A 22,751-nucleotide genomic window follows, 5' to 3' on the forward strand; every position below is an offset into this window, starting at 1 on the left:
CCCTTACTTTGTCCATTTTATGTTGTCTATTATTATTTTTTGCTATGAAAAAGTTTATTTTTAGGTGGTCAGATGTATGAATTTTTTCTTTTAGTGCACTTGAATTTTTTTTTTTAAGATTTTATTTATTTATTTGTCAGAGAGAGAGAGAGGTTGAGAGCACAAGCAGGGGGAGCAGCAGGCTTCCCGCCGAGCAGGGAGCCCGATGTGGGGCTCGATCCCAGGACCCTGGGATCATGACCTGAGCCAAAGGCAGATGCTTAACCGACTGCACTACCCGGACGCCCCAGTGCACTTGGATTTTAAGTCACAGTTAGAAAACCTTTTGGAATGCTCACTTCTTTTTTTTTTTTTTTAAGATTTTGTTTATTAGACAGAGAGAGAGCACAAGCAGGGGGAGTAGCAGGCTCCCCACTGAGCAGGGAGCCTGATGCGGGGCTCGATCCGAGGACCCTGAGATCATGACCTGAGCCAAAAGCAGACACTTAACCAACTGAGCCACCCAGGCGCCCCATGAATGTTTACTTCTAGTACTTGCAGGTCTCATGTTTTTTACCTTGAGATCTCTGATCCATTTTGAATTTACTGTTGTGTACGGTATGGGGTTTGAATCTATTTTTATCATTTTCTAAATGGCTAACAGTTGCCCCAGCACCACTTCGGAAAAAGTCCATTTTTGCCCCAGTGATGTGAGATGCTACCTTTAGCATATATTAAATTTCCATGTGTACTTGCATCTATTTCTGGACTTTCTATTCTATTCCACCAGTCTGTTTGACTATTTCTGCACCAGCCCCGCAGTGTGTTAATTATGGAGGCTTTATAATATGTCTAAATGTCTGGTAGGGCAGGCTTCCCTTCAGAACTTTTCCTTCTCAGTATTTTCTTGGCCACCTTTGCAGCTTTATGATTTCCATATGAACTTTGTTTAACCACATAAGAGAAAACTTGTTGGTATTTTCACTGGGATAGCATTACAATTACAAATTAACTCAGAACTGACATTTTTAGGACTGTGAGTCATCCTGTCCAAGAACAAAGATTATCTTTCCATGTGTATTATATCTCTGCAAGTAGAGATGTATTCTTTCACAGTTCTGAAGGCCAAAAGTCCAAAATCGGCATCACTAAGATGAAATCAAGGTGTCAGCAGGGCCATACTGGAGGTTGCAGGGAAGAATCTGTTCCTTTTCCTTCCCAGCTCTGGTGGCTGGCATTTCTTGGCTGGTGACACATTACTCCAGTCTCACCTCCGTGGTCACATGGCTTTTCCTCCCTGGTGTCAAATCTCCTTCGGCTCCTTCTTATAAGAACATTTGTGATTGCATTTAGGGCCCACCCAAATAATCCAGGATAATATCCGTATTTCCAAGATTCTTAATGTAATCATATCAACAAAGACTTGTTTTCACATATAAGATAAAGTTCATGGAGTCCAGGATTTAAGACCTGCGTATCTCTGGGGTCTGTTATTCAGCCTACCACAGGCATCTATGGAGAAAATCATGATTTTTCTGTTTAGATTTATTACAGTGTTTTATTAGGTTAATAAACTTCCTGATAGTAAACCAATTTTTCATTCCTGGAATAAATCCCACTTAGTCATGTTATATTCTCTTCTGAATGTGGCATTGGATTATTTTTGCTCACATTTTATAAAGATTTATTTATTTATTCAAGAGAGGCACGGTGGGGGGAAGGAGTGAGGCAGAGGGAGGGAGCATCTCAAGCAGACTCCTCAATGAGCACGGATCCTGATGACAGGGGTCCGATCCCAAGCTGAGACCTTGACCTGAGCCAAAGCCAAGAGTTGGTTGCTCAACCAACTGAGCCACCCAGGCACCCTTATTTTTGCTAATATTAGAACATTTTGATTAATATTTATAAGTGATATTGGTCTGTAACTTTCTTTTTTGTACTCCGTCAAGTTTAAATATTATGTTATTCTTGCTTTACAAGATGAGTTAGGACATTTTCTTTCATTTCCGATCAATTTTGGACCTTAGGAATACTTTTTTCCCCTGACAATTTGGTGGAATTCCATTCTCCTGTGAAAACATCCAGTTCTGTTGCTTTTTTCTGCTCCTTGATTACTTTCTGTTTCTTCTATGAAAATCGGCCTGTTTAAACTTTTTATCTCAAATGAGGTCAATTTTGCTAAACTGTATTTTCAGAATAGGCTAATTTAGCCTTTTTTAAAGATGTCTTCTAAGTTTGCAGTCTAGAAAAATCTCTTACCTCAATATTTAAAAGGATATATATTCTGTATTTTCTTCTTACATGTGTATGATTTCCATGCCTAGACCTTTACTTAATCAGGTATTTATTTTAGAGTATGATGTTAGAAAGGGGTCTATATTTAGTTTTTGGCAAAATGGACAGTCATTGTCACAATAACATTTATTGAATAAGCCATCCTTTGCTTTCTGGTTTCAAATGCTTCCTTTATCATATATTAAACCCCTGTGTACATAAAACCATTTCTGGACTGTTATTTGTATTTTATTTACCTGAGTATCAATTCTCAATGTCAGTACCACACTTTTAAAGTTTTTCTTACTTGGGGCACCTGGGTGGCTCAGTTGGTTGAGTGACTGCCTTCGGCTCAGGTCATGATCCCAGGGTCCTGGGATCGAGCCCCACATTGGGCTCCCTGCTCTGCCAGAGGCCTGCTTCTCCCCCTCCCACTCCCCCCGCTTGTGTTCCCTCTCACGCTGTCTCTCTCTCTCTCTCTCTATTAAATAAATAAATAAAATCTTAAAAAAAAATAAAGTTTTTCTTACTTTATACTGCTTTTTATATGGTAGGCTAAGTCCTTACTCATTACTTATCTTTTTGACATGTTCTGGGCTATTTTCATTCACCTACACTTTTTAGGTGGGCTTTGGAATGAAGTTAAATTTAAAAAGAAACCTCATTGATATCTTGATTCTGATTGAAATGATTTTAACTTTATAGATTTACTTGGGGAGAACTGAATCTTTCCCATATGAGATTTTTCCATCTGGGACTAGAATATGTTTCTAGACGTATTGTGAATTTTGTCTGTATTTTTTGGTAATGTTTTATAGTTTTCCTTCAAAAAGCCTTATTCCTAGGTATTTTATATGTCTTGTTGGCATTGTGAATAGGACTTTGTGTTTTAAGTTACGTTCTTACGTGATTATTATTGACATACAAAAGCAAATGCTTTAAAAAAAAAAAGTAATTCAGTTCCTAGCTTTTCTCTTGATAAAATATCTGGTTTTCCAAGTAGATACTTGTATATCTAGAAATCATGGCAGTTTCTGATAGTTTTGCCTGTCTGGAGTGAGAAGGTGAGAAGGGCGTTACCCTGGAGGTGAAGGGCATTTACAGGACTTTAGAACCGTGCATAACCTTTATTTCTTTCAATTTTTACTGTGGAAGCTCTGATGGTACCTAGGGTCAGTTGCCTGTTGCTGTTCTGGTCTTCCTGTCCTTGCTAGCAGCCTGCTGCTGGGTGGAGTCTGTAGCTTTGGCACAAAAGTCAGCATCAGCTGCTCAGCCTGCACTGAGAGCAGGGCAGGGCACTGGCCGGGTTCCCGTGGCCTTCACACACCCTGCCGATTTTCCATGGTTGCTTCAGATCCAGCCCTTGCTGAGTTGGGCTTGAGGGTTTCTAGGGCTTTCCTGGGAAAGTTTGTGGAACTTCTGTTTTGAATGGGTGGGAATACTGGCTTCTGTCCTCTGTCCATCTAGCCCCATTCACTTTTTTTTTCTTTTAAAGATTTTATTTATTTATTTGACAGAGAGAGACACAGCGAGAGAGGGAACACAAGCAGGGGGAGTGGGAGAGGGAGAAGCAGGCTTCCCGCCAAGAAGGGAGCCTGATGCGGGGCTCCATCCCAGGACCCCAGGATCATGACCTGAGCCGAAGGCAGACGCTTAACGACTGAGCCACCCAGGCGCCCCGCCCCCCATTTGCTTTTTATATAATGGAAATTCCTACACATCTCCAGCTTCCTCACTGGGCTCTTCCCTACTTTCCATTGTGGTTATGGATCATTTATTAGTGGGGCTGGCGAACACATGGGGGAGAAACAAAAGACCTCAAAAAAAAAAAAAAGACCTTTGCCATATTTAAGGGATGGAGGTAGGGAGAAAGACTTAAGATTATAAATTTAGAAAATACAGAAATAGAAGAGAATTGCTTTCCTTTTTTTTTAAAGATTTTATTTATTTATTTATTGTAGAGGAGAGAGAGTGGGGGGAGGGGCAGAGGGACAGGTAGAGAGAGAATCTCAAGCAGACTCTCTGCTGAGCACGGAGCCCAATGCCGGGCTCCATCCCACAATCCTGAGATCATGACCTAAGCTGAAACCAAGAGTCGGGTGCTTAACCCACTGCACCATGCCAGCGCCCCAGAAGAAAATTGCTTTGAATATTTTGGTGCACATCCTTCCAATCATTTTTTTTTCTGATGCGAAAGTTTGGCATTGCACAGGAGGTACTTTGTGGGCTTGCAGAGCACCGCTGGAGTGGGAACTGGGGTGGGCTTCATTCTTGCCTTCAGAGTCCCCTGTTATGGCTTAAGAGAGGGATTAAGGACACAACCATGAGATGACTTTGACTTTCGGTTTTAGGAACACATGGCTGAAAACAGCAGTTTCCATATCTCATGCTGAGGTCTCTCTGACACATTTCCCCCTGCTTCCTCTGATGATGACATACTTATTTTTGAATAGCTCATAGGCTATATAGGAAAAAGTTCACACAGGTCCAAATACATACGCTTTTTTGTTCATGTGGCCTGGTCTTGAGAAATCTGAATGTGGCTCCCTTCATTCCTTTAGTCTATGAAGCACTTGACAAACTCAAAGCACAGTATCTCATTTGATCCTTACAATAATCCCCATTTACAGCCATGTAAAATCACACGAAGGGAGACTGAGCTCTTAGCTCAAGGTCACACAGCTGGCGCAATAACTCTGGACTCAAACCCAAGTATGGCATGAAAGTCTGGGTGTGCCCATGTAGAATTGCTGGGTGGGGGCGGGGTGCCTGGCTGGCTCAGCCGGCAGAGCCCCTGACTCTCGATCTGGGTCTTGTAAATTGGAGCCCCACCTTGGGTGTAGAGATTACTTAAAAATAAAATCTTTAGAATTGCTAGGAAGTGGACTGACAGAAAGTTAGCTATGGTCCTCGTCCTCCAGGAAGAGAAGCTGTGTAGTCTAGTGGTTTACGAATATAGACTTTGATCCTCAGTTTCTTGTCCTATAAATGAAGATAACAATGATACCTGTGTCGTAGGATTGTTGTAAGGATTAAACAGGACATTTCATGCGTAATAGTTGGTATGCTCTTTGGAATAGAGCAAGCATTCAATGAATATTGGACCTAATTTTTAATATTAATTAACAATAATTAATCCATATTTGCTGATAAGGTGAGTTTGAACCATTTGGTTTTACCTCTTTGGGTAAAGGAGATAGGAAAGAAAGTAGGAAAGCAAGGTCCAGGTTGAGAGCACAGGGAGCTACGGGAATGCCTCCTTGGTCTGTATCCCACGCCTACTGTCACGGTCTAACTCTTAATGAATGACAGAGATTTGGATAATATTGTTGGTTAAGGGTTAACATTTTTCATTGCGGTTGGAGGCAGTGGTCAGGAGACCCTCACTTCCTAGCGCCTTATTTTCTCCAGCCGTAAAACATGGAAGTAGCTCCCGCCTCGCTGTGTTTCTGGACCTTGCGGTGGACCCGTAATACAAAGAGCGCCCGGCGCATGAGTCACACGCCAGGTGGCCGACAAACGCAGCCTTTGTACAGAACTCCAAGTCAGCGGCCCTCCTTCTGGTGGGGCCCTCCAGAAGGCATCAACGCTGATTTGCATTTTTTACTCAAAGAGGTTTCATAATGAAATGCAAACCATGGAGTCGCTCTCTGCCCTCTTCATGCCCGTTCCCAGCAGGGGTTCTCCTGCGTCCCGCGTCTCCCGTGCGCGTGCGTCCTGCTTTCCTCGGTGTTCAGCGCCTCTGCGCAGGAACCCTGATTGTTTTCTTTTCTTTTCTTTTTTTAAAGATTTTATTTATTTATTTGAGAGAGAGAATGAGAGAGAGAGAGAGAGAGCGAGAGAGAGAGCACATGAGAGGGGGGAGGGTCAGAGGGAGAAGCAGACTTCCTGCCGAGCAGGGAGCCCGATGCGGGTCTTGATCCCGGGACCCCAGGATCATGATCCGAGCCGAAGGCAGTCGCTTAACCAACTGAGCCACCCAGGCGCCCCCTGATTGTTTTCTTGTTTGTCATCATTTCTGTGGCAGCTGTTCTCAAACGGCATGAAGTCACTTGCGAGGAGTGTAAACCATGGAGATTCCCCACGCTCAGAACCAGGGGGTCTGGGTGGGACCTGGGGGTCTGCCTGGGTGATTCCTCCGTGTAGAGAAACTGTGTGTAGCAGACACCGTGACAGATAGGGTGGCCGTGAGATGCAGCACAGAACCAGAGGTGGGGACACTCTGGCGCAGCGCCTGTAACTCGGATGGCAGCTTTGGAAGCTGCAGGTACTCTCTGCTTCTCCTCTGCCTTCATCCTTCTGTCCAGAGGCCCCATGGGGGAAAAGGAGCCAGGAAACAAGTTTTGAGAGGCCCCTGCAGCAGGGGGCTCAGCGCGGGGCAGGAAGGAGGCGTGTATGTGCCTGGACTGAGTGAGTGGAATCAGACCTGACTGTTAGATCTGGGGTGGGGAGCTGGTGGGCAGTGGGGTTTTCCTCCACCAGGCAGCCCGCAGAGACGTCCTCCTTCTGTGAACCCACAGCCCCACCTGGCCTGGGCTGCTTGCTACCATGCTCAGGAGACTGCTAGTACTCTTCTTTGGTTCACATGTCTGCTGATGTGGCGCACATGTGCTCACTGCTGGATCTGACAAGTTTTTTGTCTTAAAAAAAAGCTGAAATGCCTTTGTGGTTAAAGTACTAACCCATTGATTGAACCTGAATGCTGTTTACCTCTTTGTAATTTGAGCATCATGAAACCTTATGTTCTTGGTCTTGGGGAGGTTTGTTGGGTGCTTGGATCCGCTCTCCCTTCTTTTTCATGTCCCTGCCCCACCCAGGACTCCAAGGCCAGGTCCACTTCTAAGGCTTAGCTTCCTCTTTTCCTTCTGCTGACTGCCTCCTGCCCATTCTCCCTCTGCATCCTAATCCATTTTTTTTTGGCCTTTTAATTTTATTGAGGCGTAATTTACATAAGCTAAAATGCCTAGGTCAGTGAGTTTTGAAAACTGCATACACCTGTACAGCCCACACCTCTCTATGGGATGATCTTGATAGGAATGCGGGTCACATGGGTGTATGCTTTTCCATCATTCCAAGAAATTCCCTGAGGGGCCCTTCCCACTCCAGCCTCAGTTTCTCGCTCAGGCAATCACTGTTATCTATTTTCCCGTAGAAATAAGTCCTAGGACTGCCTGCCTGTCCTAGAATCTCATGTCAGTGATATTACGCAGCAAATACTTTTTTGTGTCTGGCATCTTTCACTGGTGTAAGGTTTTTGAGATCCATCCTTGTGGTTTCATGGGTCAGGAGTTCTGTCTTTTTATTGCTGAGTAGTATCCCATTGTATGAATATACCACACATTGTTTGCCATTCATCAGTTGTTAGACATTTGGGTTGTTTCCAGTTTTGGGTTATTGTGTCTGACACTCCCATGACGATCTCGTGCAAGTCTTTTTGTGGACATATGTTTTCATTTTGCTTGGGTAAATGCTGAGGGGTGGAACTTTGGTTCCTGGGGTATATATATATATTTATCTTTTCGAGAGATTGCCATTTTCCACAATGTACCATTTTTATACTCCCATCAGCAATGCGTGAGAGTTCTCGCAGCTCAGCATTCCTGCTTACCTTCAATGTTGACTTTTTAATTTTAGCTGCTCTAGTGGGCATGGGCATGAAGTAGATATTACTGTGACTTTAATTTGAATTTCCCGGGGAAGGTAAGCAATTTTTTTCATGAACATTTTCTGTTGGTCCATTTCTGTGTCATTGTGTTCCACTACTTTTATTTCCTTCCTTCTACTTACTACAGATTTCATTCATTCTTTTTTCCTAGTTCCATTAAGTGAAGGCTTAGATCATTGATTTTAAAACTTTTTTTTCTCATATAAGCATTTAGAGCTCTAAGTTTCCCTTTAAGCACTATTTTGCTGCATCTCACAAATGTTGCTATACCACTTTCTTCACTAGCAGTTGGTTTGAAATATCTTCTGATTTTTCGTGTGAATCCCAGTCATTCTAAAAGACTCAGTTTAAGTCTTATTTCTCTCTTTGCTGATGACCCAAGCCTAATCTTTCTTCTCTACCTCATTCATTACATATTTTCTCTTTATAGTCTTGTATATTGTTTTAATCTCTAATTTTCCTTGTGCATGCACGTTTATTTTATGTAATTGTCTTTTACTGACTCCCTAAATGAACAATAGGCTCCTTGGTTGCAAGAACTCTAATGAGGACTTTGTAACCTTGTTAGTATCTTGTCTGTAGTTGGCATGTAATTAACAGACATTTCTCAAGCACCATTAATGTGGAAGCTGCTGTGGGTGATAAAAGTTGGGTGTAATCCAGAAATCTTTAAGAAGTTAACTGATTTTTAAAAAGATGTTAACTAAAGACATAAAATAATATAGAATAAGAGCTAAAATGAGGAATGGGCATTAAACACCCTGGGTAGTCAGAAGAGGAAGAGAAGACCGTAGAGGGATTACTTGAGGAAGACTCCAGAGAGGAAATGGGATTTGAACTGGCTCTGAAGCAGAGGTGAGACTTAGGTGAAGAGGAGGAAATGGCATTCCCCCTGGGGGCCGGGGGGCGGGGGGGGGTGGAGCATGTGTAAAAGTCCTGGGGTAGATACATAACCTGTCCATTTGGAGGTCAGGGAAGAGACCAGTGTGGGAAAAGCTGGGGGAGAGAAGTCAGGGATACTGTGTAGAGGGCTCTGGGGATATTGGGGTTATGGGGTTATCAGTTCTGATGGCAAAGTTGTGCTGCCATCTTGGTGCTCATGCAGTCTTCCATCCTACTTGGCCCTCCAAATCCTTGGGGATTTCCTTTCTTGGTCACCTCTGTACCCCAGTCTCTGCTCTGAAGCAGCAGTTCTGGTTAAGGCTGACAGCCAGGAGTCCTAATGATCTGGTTTGTTTCCACGAAACCCTGGTCTATCTCCAATCCTTCCTGCCCAGCCCAAAGAGTGTCTGCACCTTTCATTAAGAAAAAGGAAAGTACCTTAACATAACGATAAAAAAATTAAAAAAAAAAACAAGAAAAAGGAAAGTACCTTTTTCAAATGAATATCATAAGACAGAGAACCCAAGTGCTTTTCTCTAGGAAGGGCAAAGCACCTCTGTCTACAAACCAGCATTGACTGTGGACCTGTGTATCCACTCATTCACTCATTCACTCCAGAGTCTGTTTTCATCCTTCTCCTTGGATGCATCTGGCTGGAACACAAGAGGCATTTTCATCCTACAGAATTTTACTGCAGAGCTTTGGTGTGCATCATATGAAGCTAGATGGTTTGGTTGTGTGTGTGTGTGCAGGAGTGGTCCCAGACTGGGAAGAAGCTGCAGGAACTTGTGAAGGGTTGGGACAGCAAGGTTCCTTATGTGGTGGATACCGAACAGCAAATTCACAAGCGGGGCGCTCTGAGAGCCCAGGGGAGGGGGCATTGGGGCTACTCAGAGGAGGCTTCCAGAAAACTTGGGGGTTGAGGGACTGGATTTGGATTCAGGAGGGCATAATGTAAACATTGTCTTAGAGTTGCCGCTGAGCGCTGCATTGCCGGTGACCGTAAGAAGCCTACCTGGCTGAGACAGAAGTGTGTACGGAGGGGTGGGGAGAGGAATGAAGTTTTGATGGAGGCTATTTCCTTAGGCTCCCCGAGGCCTAAATCTATGCTGAAACAACAGCCAGAATTCATAGAATTAAAGGCATTTTTTACTTCGATTTAATTATATGTGTAAAATTGACTATTCTGATAATAACCCATCTTTAAAAATGCAGTGTGAGTTATGGCCAGTTAGGTTTCTGAATGCCACGTTAAATCAACCTCAAGCCTTGGTCCTGCTGGATCTCCCTGGGACCCTGTCTGCTAGGCCAGGCTGTGTAAGTGGCAGCAAATGGAAGAGAGAAATTCTGCTTCTCTGGTGCCCGTGGCTAAGTAGAGAGGTGTCTTCAGGAGTCCCCCAGTCACCACCAAGGGCAGAGTGCCGCCGCCCCCCCCCCCCCCCGTCCCCTCAGCGGACTGGGGGCTGGGAAGGGGTGGTCACCTGGGCTGGGCTGGGGGTGGGTGAGTTCAGAGCTCCCCAGGGCATACCCCAGGGCAGCCTAACTGACCTCCCTAAGGGACTGGAGTCTGAATCTGGCAACCTATTGTATGCATTTGGATGTAGAAGCCAGGGAACTAGCCTCATTAGGGGACACTTTAGGGGATATTCTTTAGCCCCTGACTGGTTGGCTTAAGGGGCTGAGGGATGTTGATTTTAAAAATATACTGTCTCTGGGGATACTGCTTTGGGGACTTAGGTAGCTTCCTCCAACCTCAGAGCGCACAGTAGGATAAAATAGTATAGATTGCTAATTTAAAATGAAAAAAACACATTCCTATCTCCCCCCCTACCCCCCGCAAATTGGAGCCAGCCAGTGACCATGTGATGGGTTGTGCTGGTTCCCCTTCATGTTTCCCGGTGGCAAGTGGGCCCCCTCTCCGCCCCTGGGGCCTGGCTCCTGGCTCAGAGCTGCTTGCTCTTTGTAGGGATACCCTCAACCCTCCCCCCGCAGACCAGGCTTATTGGTGTGGGAAGAGGCATCCGTGTCAAGCTCTGTGACAAGTTTAAGGACAAAGGGAAAACTGTGTAGCCCTGGTTCTGGTTCTGGGTGGGGGCCCAGGGAGGGACAGAACCCAGCCAGCTCCCTCACCCATGTGCTCTCTCTGTCCCATCACTTCCTGTTTCGTGGCCCTTTGGTTTCATAACTTCGACAATTCTCCCATAGCTGCATACACACTTAACTTCTAGTTTGTTCTCTTTGGTCACATATGCCTTGGAGGTGAAGTGCTTCAGAAACTTTCCACTGCCGGCTTCCCCCCTGTGCTCGGCCCTGTGCACTCAGCAGGCCTGGGGCTGCCGTCTCCCCTGTCCCCGCTCTGACACAATGTCGTTTCTCACCAGAACTCAGACATCCTCAGCACCGCGGGCTACGACTGTATCATCCAGCACCTGAACAACGGCCGCAAGAACTGCAAAGAGTTTGAAGACTTTTTGAAAGAGAGGTACCAGCTGTTCTTCCTTGAAGACGGAGGGGGAGACAAAGCACTCCCACTCAAAGGGACCATTTACTGCTTTCTGTTTGTCTTCAGGGGTTCACAGGCCCTCTGCTCTAGGTTATGGGATGATACCCAAGAAGTAAATGATATTTCTGTCCTGAAGTTCTTTTTTTTTTTTTTTTTTAAGATTTTATTTATTTATTCATGAGAGACAGAGGGGGAGAGAGAGAGAGAGAGAGAAGCAGAGGGAGAAGCAGGCTCCCAAGGAGCAGGGAGCCCGATGCGGGACTCGATCCCAGGACTCTGGGATCATGACCTGAGCCGAAGGCAGACGCTTAACCATCTGAGCCACCCAGGCGCCCCTGTCCTGAAGTTCTTAAAAATCATTGTGACAGATGAGATTTATGAATGAAACAGCAAACAAAATATCATAAAATCCGAAGTGAGGTGATACGCATAGCACTAAAAACGTCATGGGAGAGGGAGATTGTGAAAGACCAGTCAATAAAGAGGGGCAGATAGGACCTTTGAGGGGCCCTTGGAGGGTGGTGTGGATTTGATAGATGGAGGAGTAGCTAGGTGTCTGTGGGAGGACAGCAAGCTTGCAGGTGGAGAGGAGCATGACTTACCTGATTCAGAGACCGGGGTGGGGTGGGGTGGGGTGGCTGTGGCCACAGAGCAGTGAGAAAGAGGGGGGCGGGTCACAGCCTTCCAGAGGGCAGGGGGTGTTCAGGGCGGTCCATGCCAGTTTAGAGGATTTTTCCTTAACTTTTCTTTTTTTAATGGATAGGAATTTTTTTTTTTTAAATTCCATACTTAATGGGGGTAAGTTAGTTTTGTGGAAAATCTTATCCCACCGGAATACTCAATTTCCCAGTGATTCCAGATAAAGGAACACTTTAGAGGGATCTTTGGCCAAAGATCAGGGTTGTTGCCAGGACCCCAACTAATGAACAGATTCTATTTGTAACACAGTGAGTAAGAGGTTTATAACTTGGAGATCCAGACATCAACATGTTTTTCCATCAAGTGTTTTTATTTTCTTCTCGAGAGAACATTGGGTAACATCACAGGTCTATGGTTGTCCGCCCTGGATGATGAGGCCTCTCTCCCTAAACTCTTTGAAAGTCCCCAGGGAACTGGAGCCCTGACACCAGGAGGGGTGGGTGGGGAGAGGGGTGTCCACTCTCAGGCTCCAGGGAGCTGGTCACTGCACCTCCTTCTCTGAGGGACCAGCCTCCCTCTTCTACCCAAGCTGGTTGGCAGGGGTGACACCAAGTTACACCTTTCCTTTCTCCTAATGGGCACCGGAGGTGGGCTTCCCCCTTTCTTCAGCGGAGCTCTGACAAGGTAGCCGGCAAACAGGCATTTCACGAATGCAAGATACACAGATTGCAGAACATCCCTCGCTTTTTGTGTTCCTCCTCCAGGTAGGGCTTTATACATTTTCTCCTGGGAGTGAACTAGCCTTGCCATACATCCATGAGGAGCCATTGGCTACTGACTGAAGCTTCTGCTGCCCAGGCAGGACCATCCAAGAGACCCCTGACACAATGGGGATGGGGATGGAAATCAGTGGTGTCCACATTTTTTTTTAAATGTAACCCTCAGTAAGAAATAAAATAAAAATTAAAAAATAAAGTTTTTTAAAGAAAAAGGAAATAAAAAAAGATTTACACTGCCACCCAGTACACACATGCATAAAACGAAAGTTTAACAAACATCACTGCCCTATTATTTTATTCAATTTTATTTGTTTTTTTGTTTGTTTGTTTTGTTGTTTTTTTTTTTAAAGAGAGTGAGAAAGCGCACAAGTTGGGGGAGCCAAGAGAAAGAGAGAGAATCTTTTTTTTTTTTAAAGATTTTATTTCTTTATTTGAGAGAGAGAGCACACACATGAGAGAGAGAGAGAGAAAGAGAGAGTGGGAGCGCACAAGCAGGGGCAGTGGGAGAGGGAGAAGCAGGCTTCCCGCGGAGCAGGGAGCCCGATGCGGGGCTCGATCCCAGGACCCTGAGATCATGACCTGAGCTGGAACCAAGAGTCAGTGCTTAACCAACTGAGCCAACCAGGCACCCCGGAAGAGTAACTTTTCAAATGAAGTTGGATAATTAACTTACCATGGGAACCTAGAAAGTGACAGCTCCAGAGGTGTCACACACACACACAGACCCTGTGTTTATGACTCATCAGCGCTGGGCAGAAGGGCAGGTGACCTTCTAGGAGGATGTGCTTGTTCCTTGTGCAAAGCTGTTCTTTCCCCGCCTTTTCTTTCTGTTTCATACATTCGCCCTACCCCCACTCTCTCTATTCCAGCCAGAGTTTATTAGTATGCTTTGGATGTCTCTGCCTCTACATCTTTACTCCATTATTTCCCACCCGAATGTCTTCCCTTCTCCTTGATGCCTAAGTGAATTCTCCCCATCCTTCAAAGTCCAGGTCATATTCCTGCCCCCTCCCCCTCCTCCCCTTCACCTTCTCCTCCTCCCTGGCCCCTCCTCTCCCCCTCTCCTCCCTCCTGCTTCCTAAAAGCTTCTACAGAACATCCCAGTTTGAGGCCTTCCACTGGTTAACAATGAAATGAACCTATTTTTTTATTTATTTGACAGAGAGAGAGAGAGCACAAGTAGGTAGAGCGGTCAGCAGAGGGAAAGGGAGAAGCAGGCTCTCACTGAGCAGGGAGCCCTACACAGGGCTCGATCCCAGGACCCTGGGATCATGACCCGAGCCGAAGGCAGCCGCTTAACCAACTGAGCCACACAGGTGCCCCTGAAATGAACCTATTTTGTCCCTGGTACTCAAGCCTGTGGACTCTCTCACCCCTAGAACCCCAGATGGGGCCAGCTTACATACCAAGCTCCTGATATGAGCAGGAAACGAGGAATATAAAAATGAGGATCATCATCCTGCAGCCAGTAGCTAGAGGCAATTAAGTGAGATTATATTAATAGCTGCCAGCTATTGAAGGCTTGCCAGATACACGTATAAGCTACCATATATTTTGCATACATTATCTTGTTCGTTGTCCTAATAACCCTGTGTGGTCAGTTTTATTATCCTTATTTTACAGTTGAAGAAACTGAGGCTCAGAGAGGTTATGTAACTTGCCTAAGGTCAGACAGCTAAGAAAGGATAGATCTGGTTTCAAACCTAGGAAAATCAGGTTCCGGAACCCACTGCAGTGTACCTGCTGCAGTACCTGGGACGCTGTAACTGATGGGAGAATGGGGGTATTTGGCACATTAGACAGACCATACTACACCAAGTAACCATCTGTTGTTCTTGTGAGACCTGCCAACTGCAGAGTTTATATTCTATCCCTCTCGTTGCTACAGTTTAGCTGCATCTTTGAATTGACTGTGAAAGAGGAACTCTATAGGGTGGGTAAAAGGATATTCCTCGAGAACATGGGAGGAGGGGTGGGCCTTAGGAGTGCAGCATTTGGTGGAAGTATCTCTTACTCCACTTAAGTATATGTATATAAATAGAAATAAAAATTAATTTTTGGTATATAAATCCTTGGGTCACAGTTTTGAAGAGTTAGTCTGTAATGCCCTAGCCTGTGCTGGTCAGGGGGCCATGTCTGGTTTTGCCCGTGATGTCCAGGCTGGTGACTTAGAGGTGAAGACCACTGGTCTTCTCACCGTTCTTCCTGTTGGGTAGAGGGAGTTCTGCATTTTAGAGAATGGTGTTATATCTGAGCTTCTCCCGTCAGAGGTGCAGTTTTGCCCTCGAGGGGAGTGCCATGTGTTTTAACTAAGAATCAGCACCAAGAAGGACTCAGAGCTCTCTCTTCTGTTTCCCTTAGGGCATCAATTGAAGAGAAATATGGCAAAGACCTTCTCAACCTCTCCAGGAAGAAGCCATGTGGACAGTCGGAGATCAAGTAGGTGCCACGCTTCGTTCCGGGTTCCTGGTCGACCAGTACTGTCAGGAGCCCCCATTGCTTCAGCAGACAGAGCTGGCCAGTGGGGTGATGTGTACTGGGTGAAAACAGTTTATAATTGTTTTTTCCCCCCTTATTTCCAGTTATGAAAAATACAGAAAAATAGAAAGAAGGCTCCAATGAACTATGAAGCCACAACCCATTAGTAAAACTTTGAACTTTTTCATCGGGAGGATTATACTATATGTAATTTTATACTAGACATTTAATAGAGGGGCTTAGGCACACGCACACATGCATGCACGCTGTTTGTGACAACTCTGAGAGATTGTCTTTGCACCATTTTATAGTTCTCACCAGTGATGTGAGGTTTCTGTACAATTAGTTATTCTTCTGTCACTCACTGAATAAAGATATGGCTTTAGGAACATACTCTCTCTCATCCACAGGGCTGGTGGCTTCATGGGTGGTCATACAGGCTCCTGTATTGATATTTATTGAGCTCTCTGTTATTTAGCAGAATGAGTCTGATCCAAAGTGATATATATATTTTAAAGATTTATTTATTTATTTGAGAGAGAGAGAGAGTGAGAGTGTAAGCATGGTGGGGGAGGGGCAGAGAGAGAAGGAGCGAGAGAATCTCAGGCAGACTCCCTGCTGAGTGTGGAGCCTGGTACGTGGCTTGATCCCAGGACCCTAAGATCAGGGTCTGAGCCAAAACCAGGAGTCAGACACTTAACTAACTGAGCCACCCAGGTGCCCTGATCCAAAGTGATATTTATTATATTCTTAGACCTTTGACCTATAACTTAGTAGATTCATAGAGAGCCTCTAGCATCGTTCTCTGTGTTCTGTGACAAAAGCCAGTCAGTGTTCCTTCTTAGAGTGTACCTCAGAGTGAAAGATGCAACAGGAAATGATTTGTAGCAACGGTGTCTCCAGGGTCGATATGAAAGGTCATTTGGGGGGGCGCCCGGGTGGCTCAGTCGGTTAGGCGTCTGCCTTTGGCTCAGGTCATGATCCCAGGGTCCTGGGATCGAGTCCTGAGTCAGGCTCAGGTCATGATCCCAGGGTCCTGGGATCGAGTCCTGAGTCAGGCTCCCTGCTCAGCAGGGGGCCTGCTTCTCCCTCTCCCTCTGCCTGCCGCTCTGCCTACTTGTGCTCTCTCTCTAGCTCTCTGTCAAATAAATAAATAAAATCTTAAAAAAAAAAAAAGAAAGGTCATTTGGGTGACTTCTGTTTCTGTCACCTCTAGGATGATCTTTAGGAAGGGGCCCTCGATAAGAGTGCAAGACTTGCTTCTCTGTGGACTAGTTAGAATTTTTCATCTCCTGGACCACATTGAGAGACTCAGGTCTCTAATGGGCCACGTTAGGGTTTAAGGCCAAAGCGCTTATTTAAAAGGGTGGTAGAATATTTTGTCTTCCCACAGTGAAGAACACTAGGGAGAAGAGGAGATGGACATTGCTAGGCCACCACCCCCAAGGTTCTGATTCTCTCTCTGGATTGTCATCATGTCCTGAACAAGGGAAATAGCAATTAAGTGATGATGGGAGACAAGAAAGCTAATGACAAATGAAAGAGAGATTTGGACTGCCCTTTTAGTGGCCCTTCAGCCGGTTGCTTAGGGTTGGGAAAAATTTTAGACCCTGAACAATTTGTGGGTAAGGCTGGATTTCAAGTCCACAACTCCCCATGGAGAAAGACTTCCGGTTGTACCTGCTGCCGTAGCCCTCTGCCTTTCTCACAAATTCCAGTAGTAAGTCTGTGCTTCAGTGATGCTCATTTGTCCTTCTGGACCACTGGCATACTTGTTTGATAGGGATACTTTCTAGTACATTTTGTTCCTTGAAAAATTGTATCATAAGATGGGTAAGGTGAATGGAAAATGTGCAGTTACGTTTTTCTGCTTGATATCTTTGTAATAATTGGAAATGTTTGTGTGAGAAAAGGCGCGGAGAAAGAAGAATCCTTTCTTTTGGGATAAATGAACAGAGCAGGAAAAGTGAGAGCTAGAAGAAGTGGCCAGCTGGAAAAGACGAGGGTTTTTACTTCGCAAAATAGCAAAACTTGCCACACACATATATACATACAGGAAATGATCCATGATCTTATGCTGTTGTGGCTGGGGGACCATGAATTCACAGAATTCCCTTCCTACTTGAGTGGCCGGAGTGAGCCCAGTGAGATCTGCTTCTGTGAAGGCAGCCTGAGCAAGAGCATTCCCAGGGCCAAGTGACCCCGGAAGGAGGTTTACTTAAACAAGTGTAGGATGGGAAGAACTCAAACCGTAGGCAAGGGGGTCTCCAAAGAAGGAGGAGCCATGGGCCATAAGAAGATGGGGGAGATCAAGAGAAGGTGTGAAAAGTGAGTCAGGGTCTTTCTCCACTGAAACCATTAGGTAATAAATGTGTGTTATTTTAGGCTGCTAAATTTGTGGTAATTTGTTATTCAGCAATAGAACACTGATGCAGTGTGTTTAATGTCTGTCTCCCCCATTAGAGTATGAGGTCTGGGACCGTGTCTGTCTTGTACCATTGAATCATTAACATCTGCCACAATACCTGGCTCATAGTTTATGTTCAATGAGCACAAATGATTGATGAGTGAATGAAACAGGGGGCGATCAGGAGCCAGAGTTTGAACCCTTCCTTTATTGGCTTGTATCCATATTTCTCATGATCGTATCTTAACGAAGGACTGGGATTCTTATGAGAAAGGGACCGTAACTCCTGTAATACCACTGGGGGAAATGAAGCATAAGGAATTTTGGCATCTTGCTCTACCTGGGTGGACAGTGGAGAATGTATAATGCTTGTGCCTGCGATTGAGAGAGTAGGAAAGAGGAAAGTGAACGGCAAAAGTCTTGATCCTTTGTGGTCTTCCCAACCTCACGGGCAAAGTTGAGCTGACAGGCCATGAGATGCGGGCAGAGAGAAGCATGCCGTGGCTTTATAAGATTGCACAGCCGGTTTCCAGAACTGAAACTATACATGTGCTTGTTTTTTAGCACCCTGAAGCGGGCCCTGGAAGTCTTCAAGCAGCGTAAGTGATTCTTTAAACCGTGTTTGCCGGCCCCAGCAGGTGCTGGGTCTGTCTGTCACCAGCGGTGGGTTTTAATGTGAACAGCAATCTCATATTCAGTGAGAAAAAAATTAGAGCAGCTCCCAAGGTGAAAAGGAACTCAGCAGAGTTGAAATGAGGAGGAGAACCCATCCTGCACACCCTCTCATCATGATGTGCATTTGACTACTTAGAGCTGTGGTTCTCACACTTGAAATCCAGGGCAAGACCCTGGCACTCTGGTCTTCAGAGGGTCCTGTCCAGTTCTAGGCTGTTTTTCAGTTCAGCCCTGGGTACTCACTAGGTGAGTGACAGCCAATGGTAAGAGGCTAAGCTAAAGGTTTGCTAGCTTTGGCCTCGGTGGCCAGGGCAATGCTGGGCACATGCAAGGACTCAATAAATGTTGGTAACCGAGTGAAATAGGTTAATTTTACCATTAGCTCCAGGATTTTGTGAATACGTTATGTGTGGTTTTGTATATTTGAATTCAGACATATGTAGATCTTGCTTATTGTTTTGTCTTGTTTTTTTAAATTCTTCTTACAGAGGTAGACAGTGTGGCCCAATGTCACATTCAGCTTGCCCAGACTCTAAGAGAAGAGGCCAGGAAGATGGAAGAATTCAGGGAAAAGCAAAAGCTACAACGGAAAAAGGTAGGATTTGTGTATGTGTGAAGACATCGGTTTTCCTATGGCACAGAACTCAGGCTTGTTTGTTCATCAAACTCCTTGGCTCATTCCTGCCTTCATGCAGCCATGCTCTTCTTTTAACCAACCTATGAGATTATTTATTGGGAAACCACATGGAGACCCAATCTAGATGGTTATGTCTCTGTACCCATTTGCACCCAGTCAGTTCTCTTTGAATTCTTGCAGGATTTGGGGTTCTAGCCTGCCTTCCTCTTCTTTTCATATCTGCTGCCACTATTCAGACTGTGCCTGGCGAGGGGGAGCCCTCTGTCTTCAGTAGAGTCCAAAGGCGTTTAACCTAGAGGGCTCCCAGATCACACTCCTCCTCCTGGACAAAGCAGTAAGGGAAGGGTAAGATGTGGGAAAGACTCACATTCTCCCAGAGACCATGGAGTCCAAACACCCTATCTTACAAATAGGGAAACCGAGGCCCTGGGAAATCCAGGTCCTTTTTGTCTTCAAAGCACGTGTACATAAGCTCTTTCTCATTGATGGGATTTACTCTTGTCTGACTACAGGGAAGGAGATGGGAGTAAGCAAGAGTTAATAAAACTGCCAAACATTTGAGAAGTTATAAAGATCAAGAAAAGAAGTCCAGATTTATGGTAGTAAACTGTTCCTTAGACTAGACCAGCCACTATTCTGACTCTCTTCTGCTTTGCTCCCAAATGACTTATATATCCAGGTTGGTCTGGCAGCCAAGTAGGGCCCTTCTACAATTTATTTTTTGTATCTGGTCTATAAAGTTGGAACCTTAGCTTCTTTTTTTTTTTTTCATTTTTTATTGTTATGTTAATCGCCATACATTACATCCTTAGTTTTGGATGCAGTGTTCCATGATTCATTGTTTGTGCATAACACCCAGTGCTCCACGCAGAACGTGCCCTCTTTAATACCCATCACCAGCCTAGCCCCGCCCCCCACCCCCCTCCCCTCTAGAACCCTCAGTTTGTTTTTCAGAGTCCATCGTCTCTCATGGGAACCTCAGCTTCTTATGGGGGGACGAGCTCTTTCCTATTTGGCATCCAAAGATTTCCAGCCAGATCTCCCCAGACAGCTCTGCATGGACTTTTTGGAGATCCATCCTCATCGGGGCTCCTGACCGTCTGGAGGTCATTGTCTATAGTGGGTGTGTCCAGTAAAATGTCCAGCGGTTAAGGCTGATTCTATCTGTACGTGAATCTCAGCAACTTTGCCTATGGTTCTAAGTCAGAGTCTAATTCCAGCTTCTTTGGGGACCACTTGGCATTCGGAGTGGGTGCAGCATCTTAAAAGCCTGACTGCCTTCATCTGTTGTCATTTCCCGAGCTCCTCTTAGAGCTGTGCCCCTTGTGAGGAAGAAAGGGTGGACGTTAACATGTAAGGAACGCCATATTGAGTGGTTTCATACACACTCACACTTCAGGTATCAGGTTTGGGAGGTGCCTCGGGCCTCAAATACTTTTCAGAGCAGAAAGAATTTGCATCTTATACCCACCCATTGGATAGTCACACTGTTTTTTGCTGACATTGCCAGCCCTGCCCACCTACCTAGAGGAATAACCATTTTTTTTCTTCAGCTAAGACAGCAGAAGAGATGATTTATTGTACACGTGTTACATCCAGCCACAGATGAAAACAGAATTAGTCCCGAAAGTCACAGGTCCAGGGCAAAGGACCAAAAGGGACTGTTTTGGTATGAACAAGGCGGGTCTCTTCAAAGGTGGTCGTCGCGATCAGATGGCGATGGTCTAGAGCCCTTGAATCAAGCTCTAGAAAGTAGGCATGCAGTCCAACAATTGGTACCAGCATCCCTGGCCTCTGGCTTGCCTTATTTCTGCTCCTGTGGCTCCATGGGTGCAGGTGCACAAGCTAGCGGTTTACTTGGACCTCTGCCTCATCTTTCTTCTTTTACGCTTCAGCCTGCGCATTCGCTTCTTCCTCCACTTGGCTCTCATGGCGCAGAGGTTTCCAAGAAGATGGCGCTAAGGCCGAGAGAGCCGGAATAACCATTTCTCAGAGGCAAAATGCCTTAGACGATCAGAGTCTATGCATAAATGATTTCCAGGAAGAGGAGCAGAGGGTCATTTCATCATGTTTCCAAGTGCCTTTGGGAGCTTTGGTCATTTCAGGGAGAGTTCTGTTAATTTTGCGAGGCTTCTGAAACTTCCCCTCCTAACCAAGTTACAAAGACCAGATTCTCGTAGCTCGAAGAATGTGTTCCGAATTCTGTTGAATAATAGAGGAGCCAGGGTTCGATCCACTGCTGTCATCCCGGTTCCCTATATCCTGTGTGCTCTCTGCAGCAGGAGAATGCCTTCTGAGCTTTCTTGGAGAAGCCCAGAGTTTATTAATAAATTTGCAGTTACTTGTGTCATGGTGAACTCTGGGTTGTGCTACTTCTGTTTTTAGATACATTTTTTTTTTTTTAAATCAAACTTTGGGAGAAAATGTGTCAGTGTTAACTTCCCATTTTCACTGGCCCAACCCTGCATGCGTTGGTCTTCCACTTTTTGGAAATTAAGCCATTTCCATTTATCAAGGAAAGCCATCAGTTGGTTTCTTCTAGTAACTTGGGGAATGGGAGGTGCGGGTAGAATGGCTGATCAGAAGTTAATGGTGTACTCTCTTAGACAACTAGATTTCTGCGGGTGGTGAACAACACAGACATGGTCATCCTTCCCTCAGCGAGTGTAGAGCATGGCCAGAGACTGAGGTGACATAGTCATCATGATAAAGCATGATGAGCCTTAACGGGTAGGGAAGGTGAAGATGCCACCTGAACAAGCAGTGGGGACACCTGACGTCATCAGTGAGGCTGGGGAGGCCTCCTGGGGGAAGACCTTGAAGCTTGTCCCTTGAAGGGACAGCACATGGTCAGGGGCTCTCCTCTGGTGCCCACATTCTGTTCTACGCTCTCAGCTAAGATTGGGATGATCATGGCAGAATGTTGCTCTGCCTGTGTAGTGAGCAATCTCCGAAGAAAGGAACCTCCTGGGTTATACAGAGTGACAGCTTTCTTGAATACAGTCTGAATGTGGACAGACGGACACACAGACCACTGAGCAGCTATTTCAGTAATTTATCACAGGGTCATTGGGGTCATTTATATATCTCTTCTTTCTTTCCCCTGCCCTCTTGCTTTTCCCCACCTTAGAGCAGAGGTGATAGTTTTTGCACTACTTTGTTTTATCAATAATACAACAATTCTATTTCCGTTGGGTTTGGCCTTGGAAGACTTGCCATGACTAGGTCACTCTGTAAGTGAACACAGACATGAGGAGACTTTAATCAAAACCAATCACTCTGTAAGTGAATACAGACATGAGGAGGCTTTAATCAAAGAGCTGGACTTGGTGTCACTAAATGGCCTTGAGCAATATCACCTCTTGGGCCCCGGGGATCGCACCTGTCAGGTGAGAGCCAGACTGCCTCTCTAGGGTTCCGTCCGCATACAAATGCCGGGCATCCTTGAAGGCAGAGAGGAAGAGGAAGGGGAAAAGTCTGGCTAATTAATAGGACTTTGTAGCCACCTGAGAGGTGCTTGACGCAGGTGTTATGTGCAAGTGGGACATAAGGACGCCTGGCTGGGGCCATAACCTATAAAATAGCAGCAGCTGCCAAACTGGAAGAATGGCAATGTGTATATTCGGACTGGAAAGGACCATGGAATAGACCAACATTGCTAACTGATCTGTTCCAGGGAGCCTGGGAAAATTAGAAACCATTAACAAATAAATGCAGCTCCTCCTCCTGGCCGAGGTATATAGGCACTCATGTGAATGACACAGCTTCCTGTCTGTGATGGCAAGGACCTTCCCATGAGTCTTTGCAGTGGGGCTCATATCTGTTCTCTGTGC

The 22,751-nt window shown here is 45.4% G+C and overlaps 1 protein-coding gene across 1 annotated transcript in view; it reads left to right on the forward strand.

Annotated features, from left to right (window-relative positions):
- The window catches only part of PSTPIP2 (proline-serine-threonine phosphatase interacting protein 2), a 66,808-nt gene that overhangs the window by 24,641 nt on the left and 19,416 nt on the right, over positions 1-22,751 (forward strand). Inside the window, exons 2-5 of the mRNA XM_025886366.2 lie at positions 11,182-11,282; positions 15,083-15,160; positions 18,171-18,205; positions 18,770-18,876. Of these exons, the coding sequence (XP_025742151.1) occupies positions 11,182-11,282; positions 15,083-15,160; positions 18,171-18,205; positions 18,770-18,876 (321 nt within the window). The remainder of the gene's footprint in view (positions 1-11,181; positions 11,283-15,082; positions 15,161-18,170; positions 18,206-18,769; positions 18,877-22,751) is intronic.

Source organism: Callorhinus ursinus, unplaced genomic scaffold (genome assembly GCF_003265705.2).
Source record: "Callorhinus ursinus isolate GAN/ISIS: 27379988/994484 unplaced genomic scaffold, GSC_fseal_2.0 scaffold11, whole genome shotgun sequence".
Classification (NCBI taxonomy): domain Eukaryota; kingdom Metazoa; phylum Chordata; class Mammalia; order Carnivora; family Otariidae; genus Callorhinus; species Callorhinus ursinus.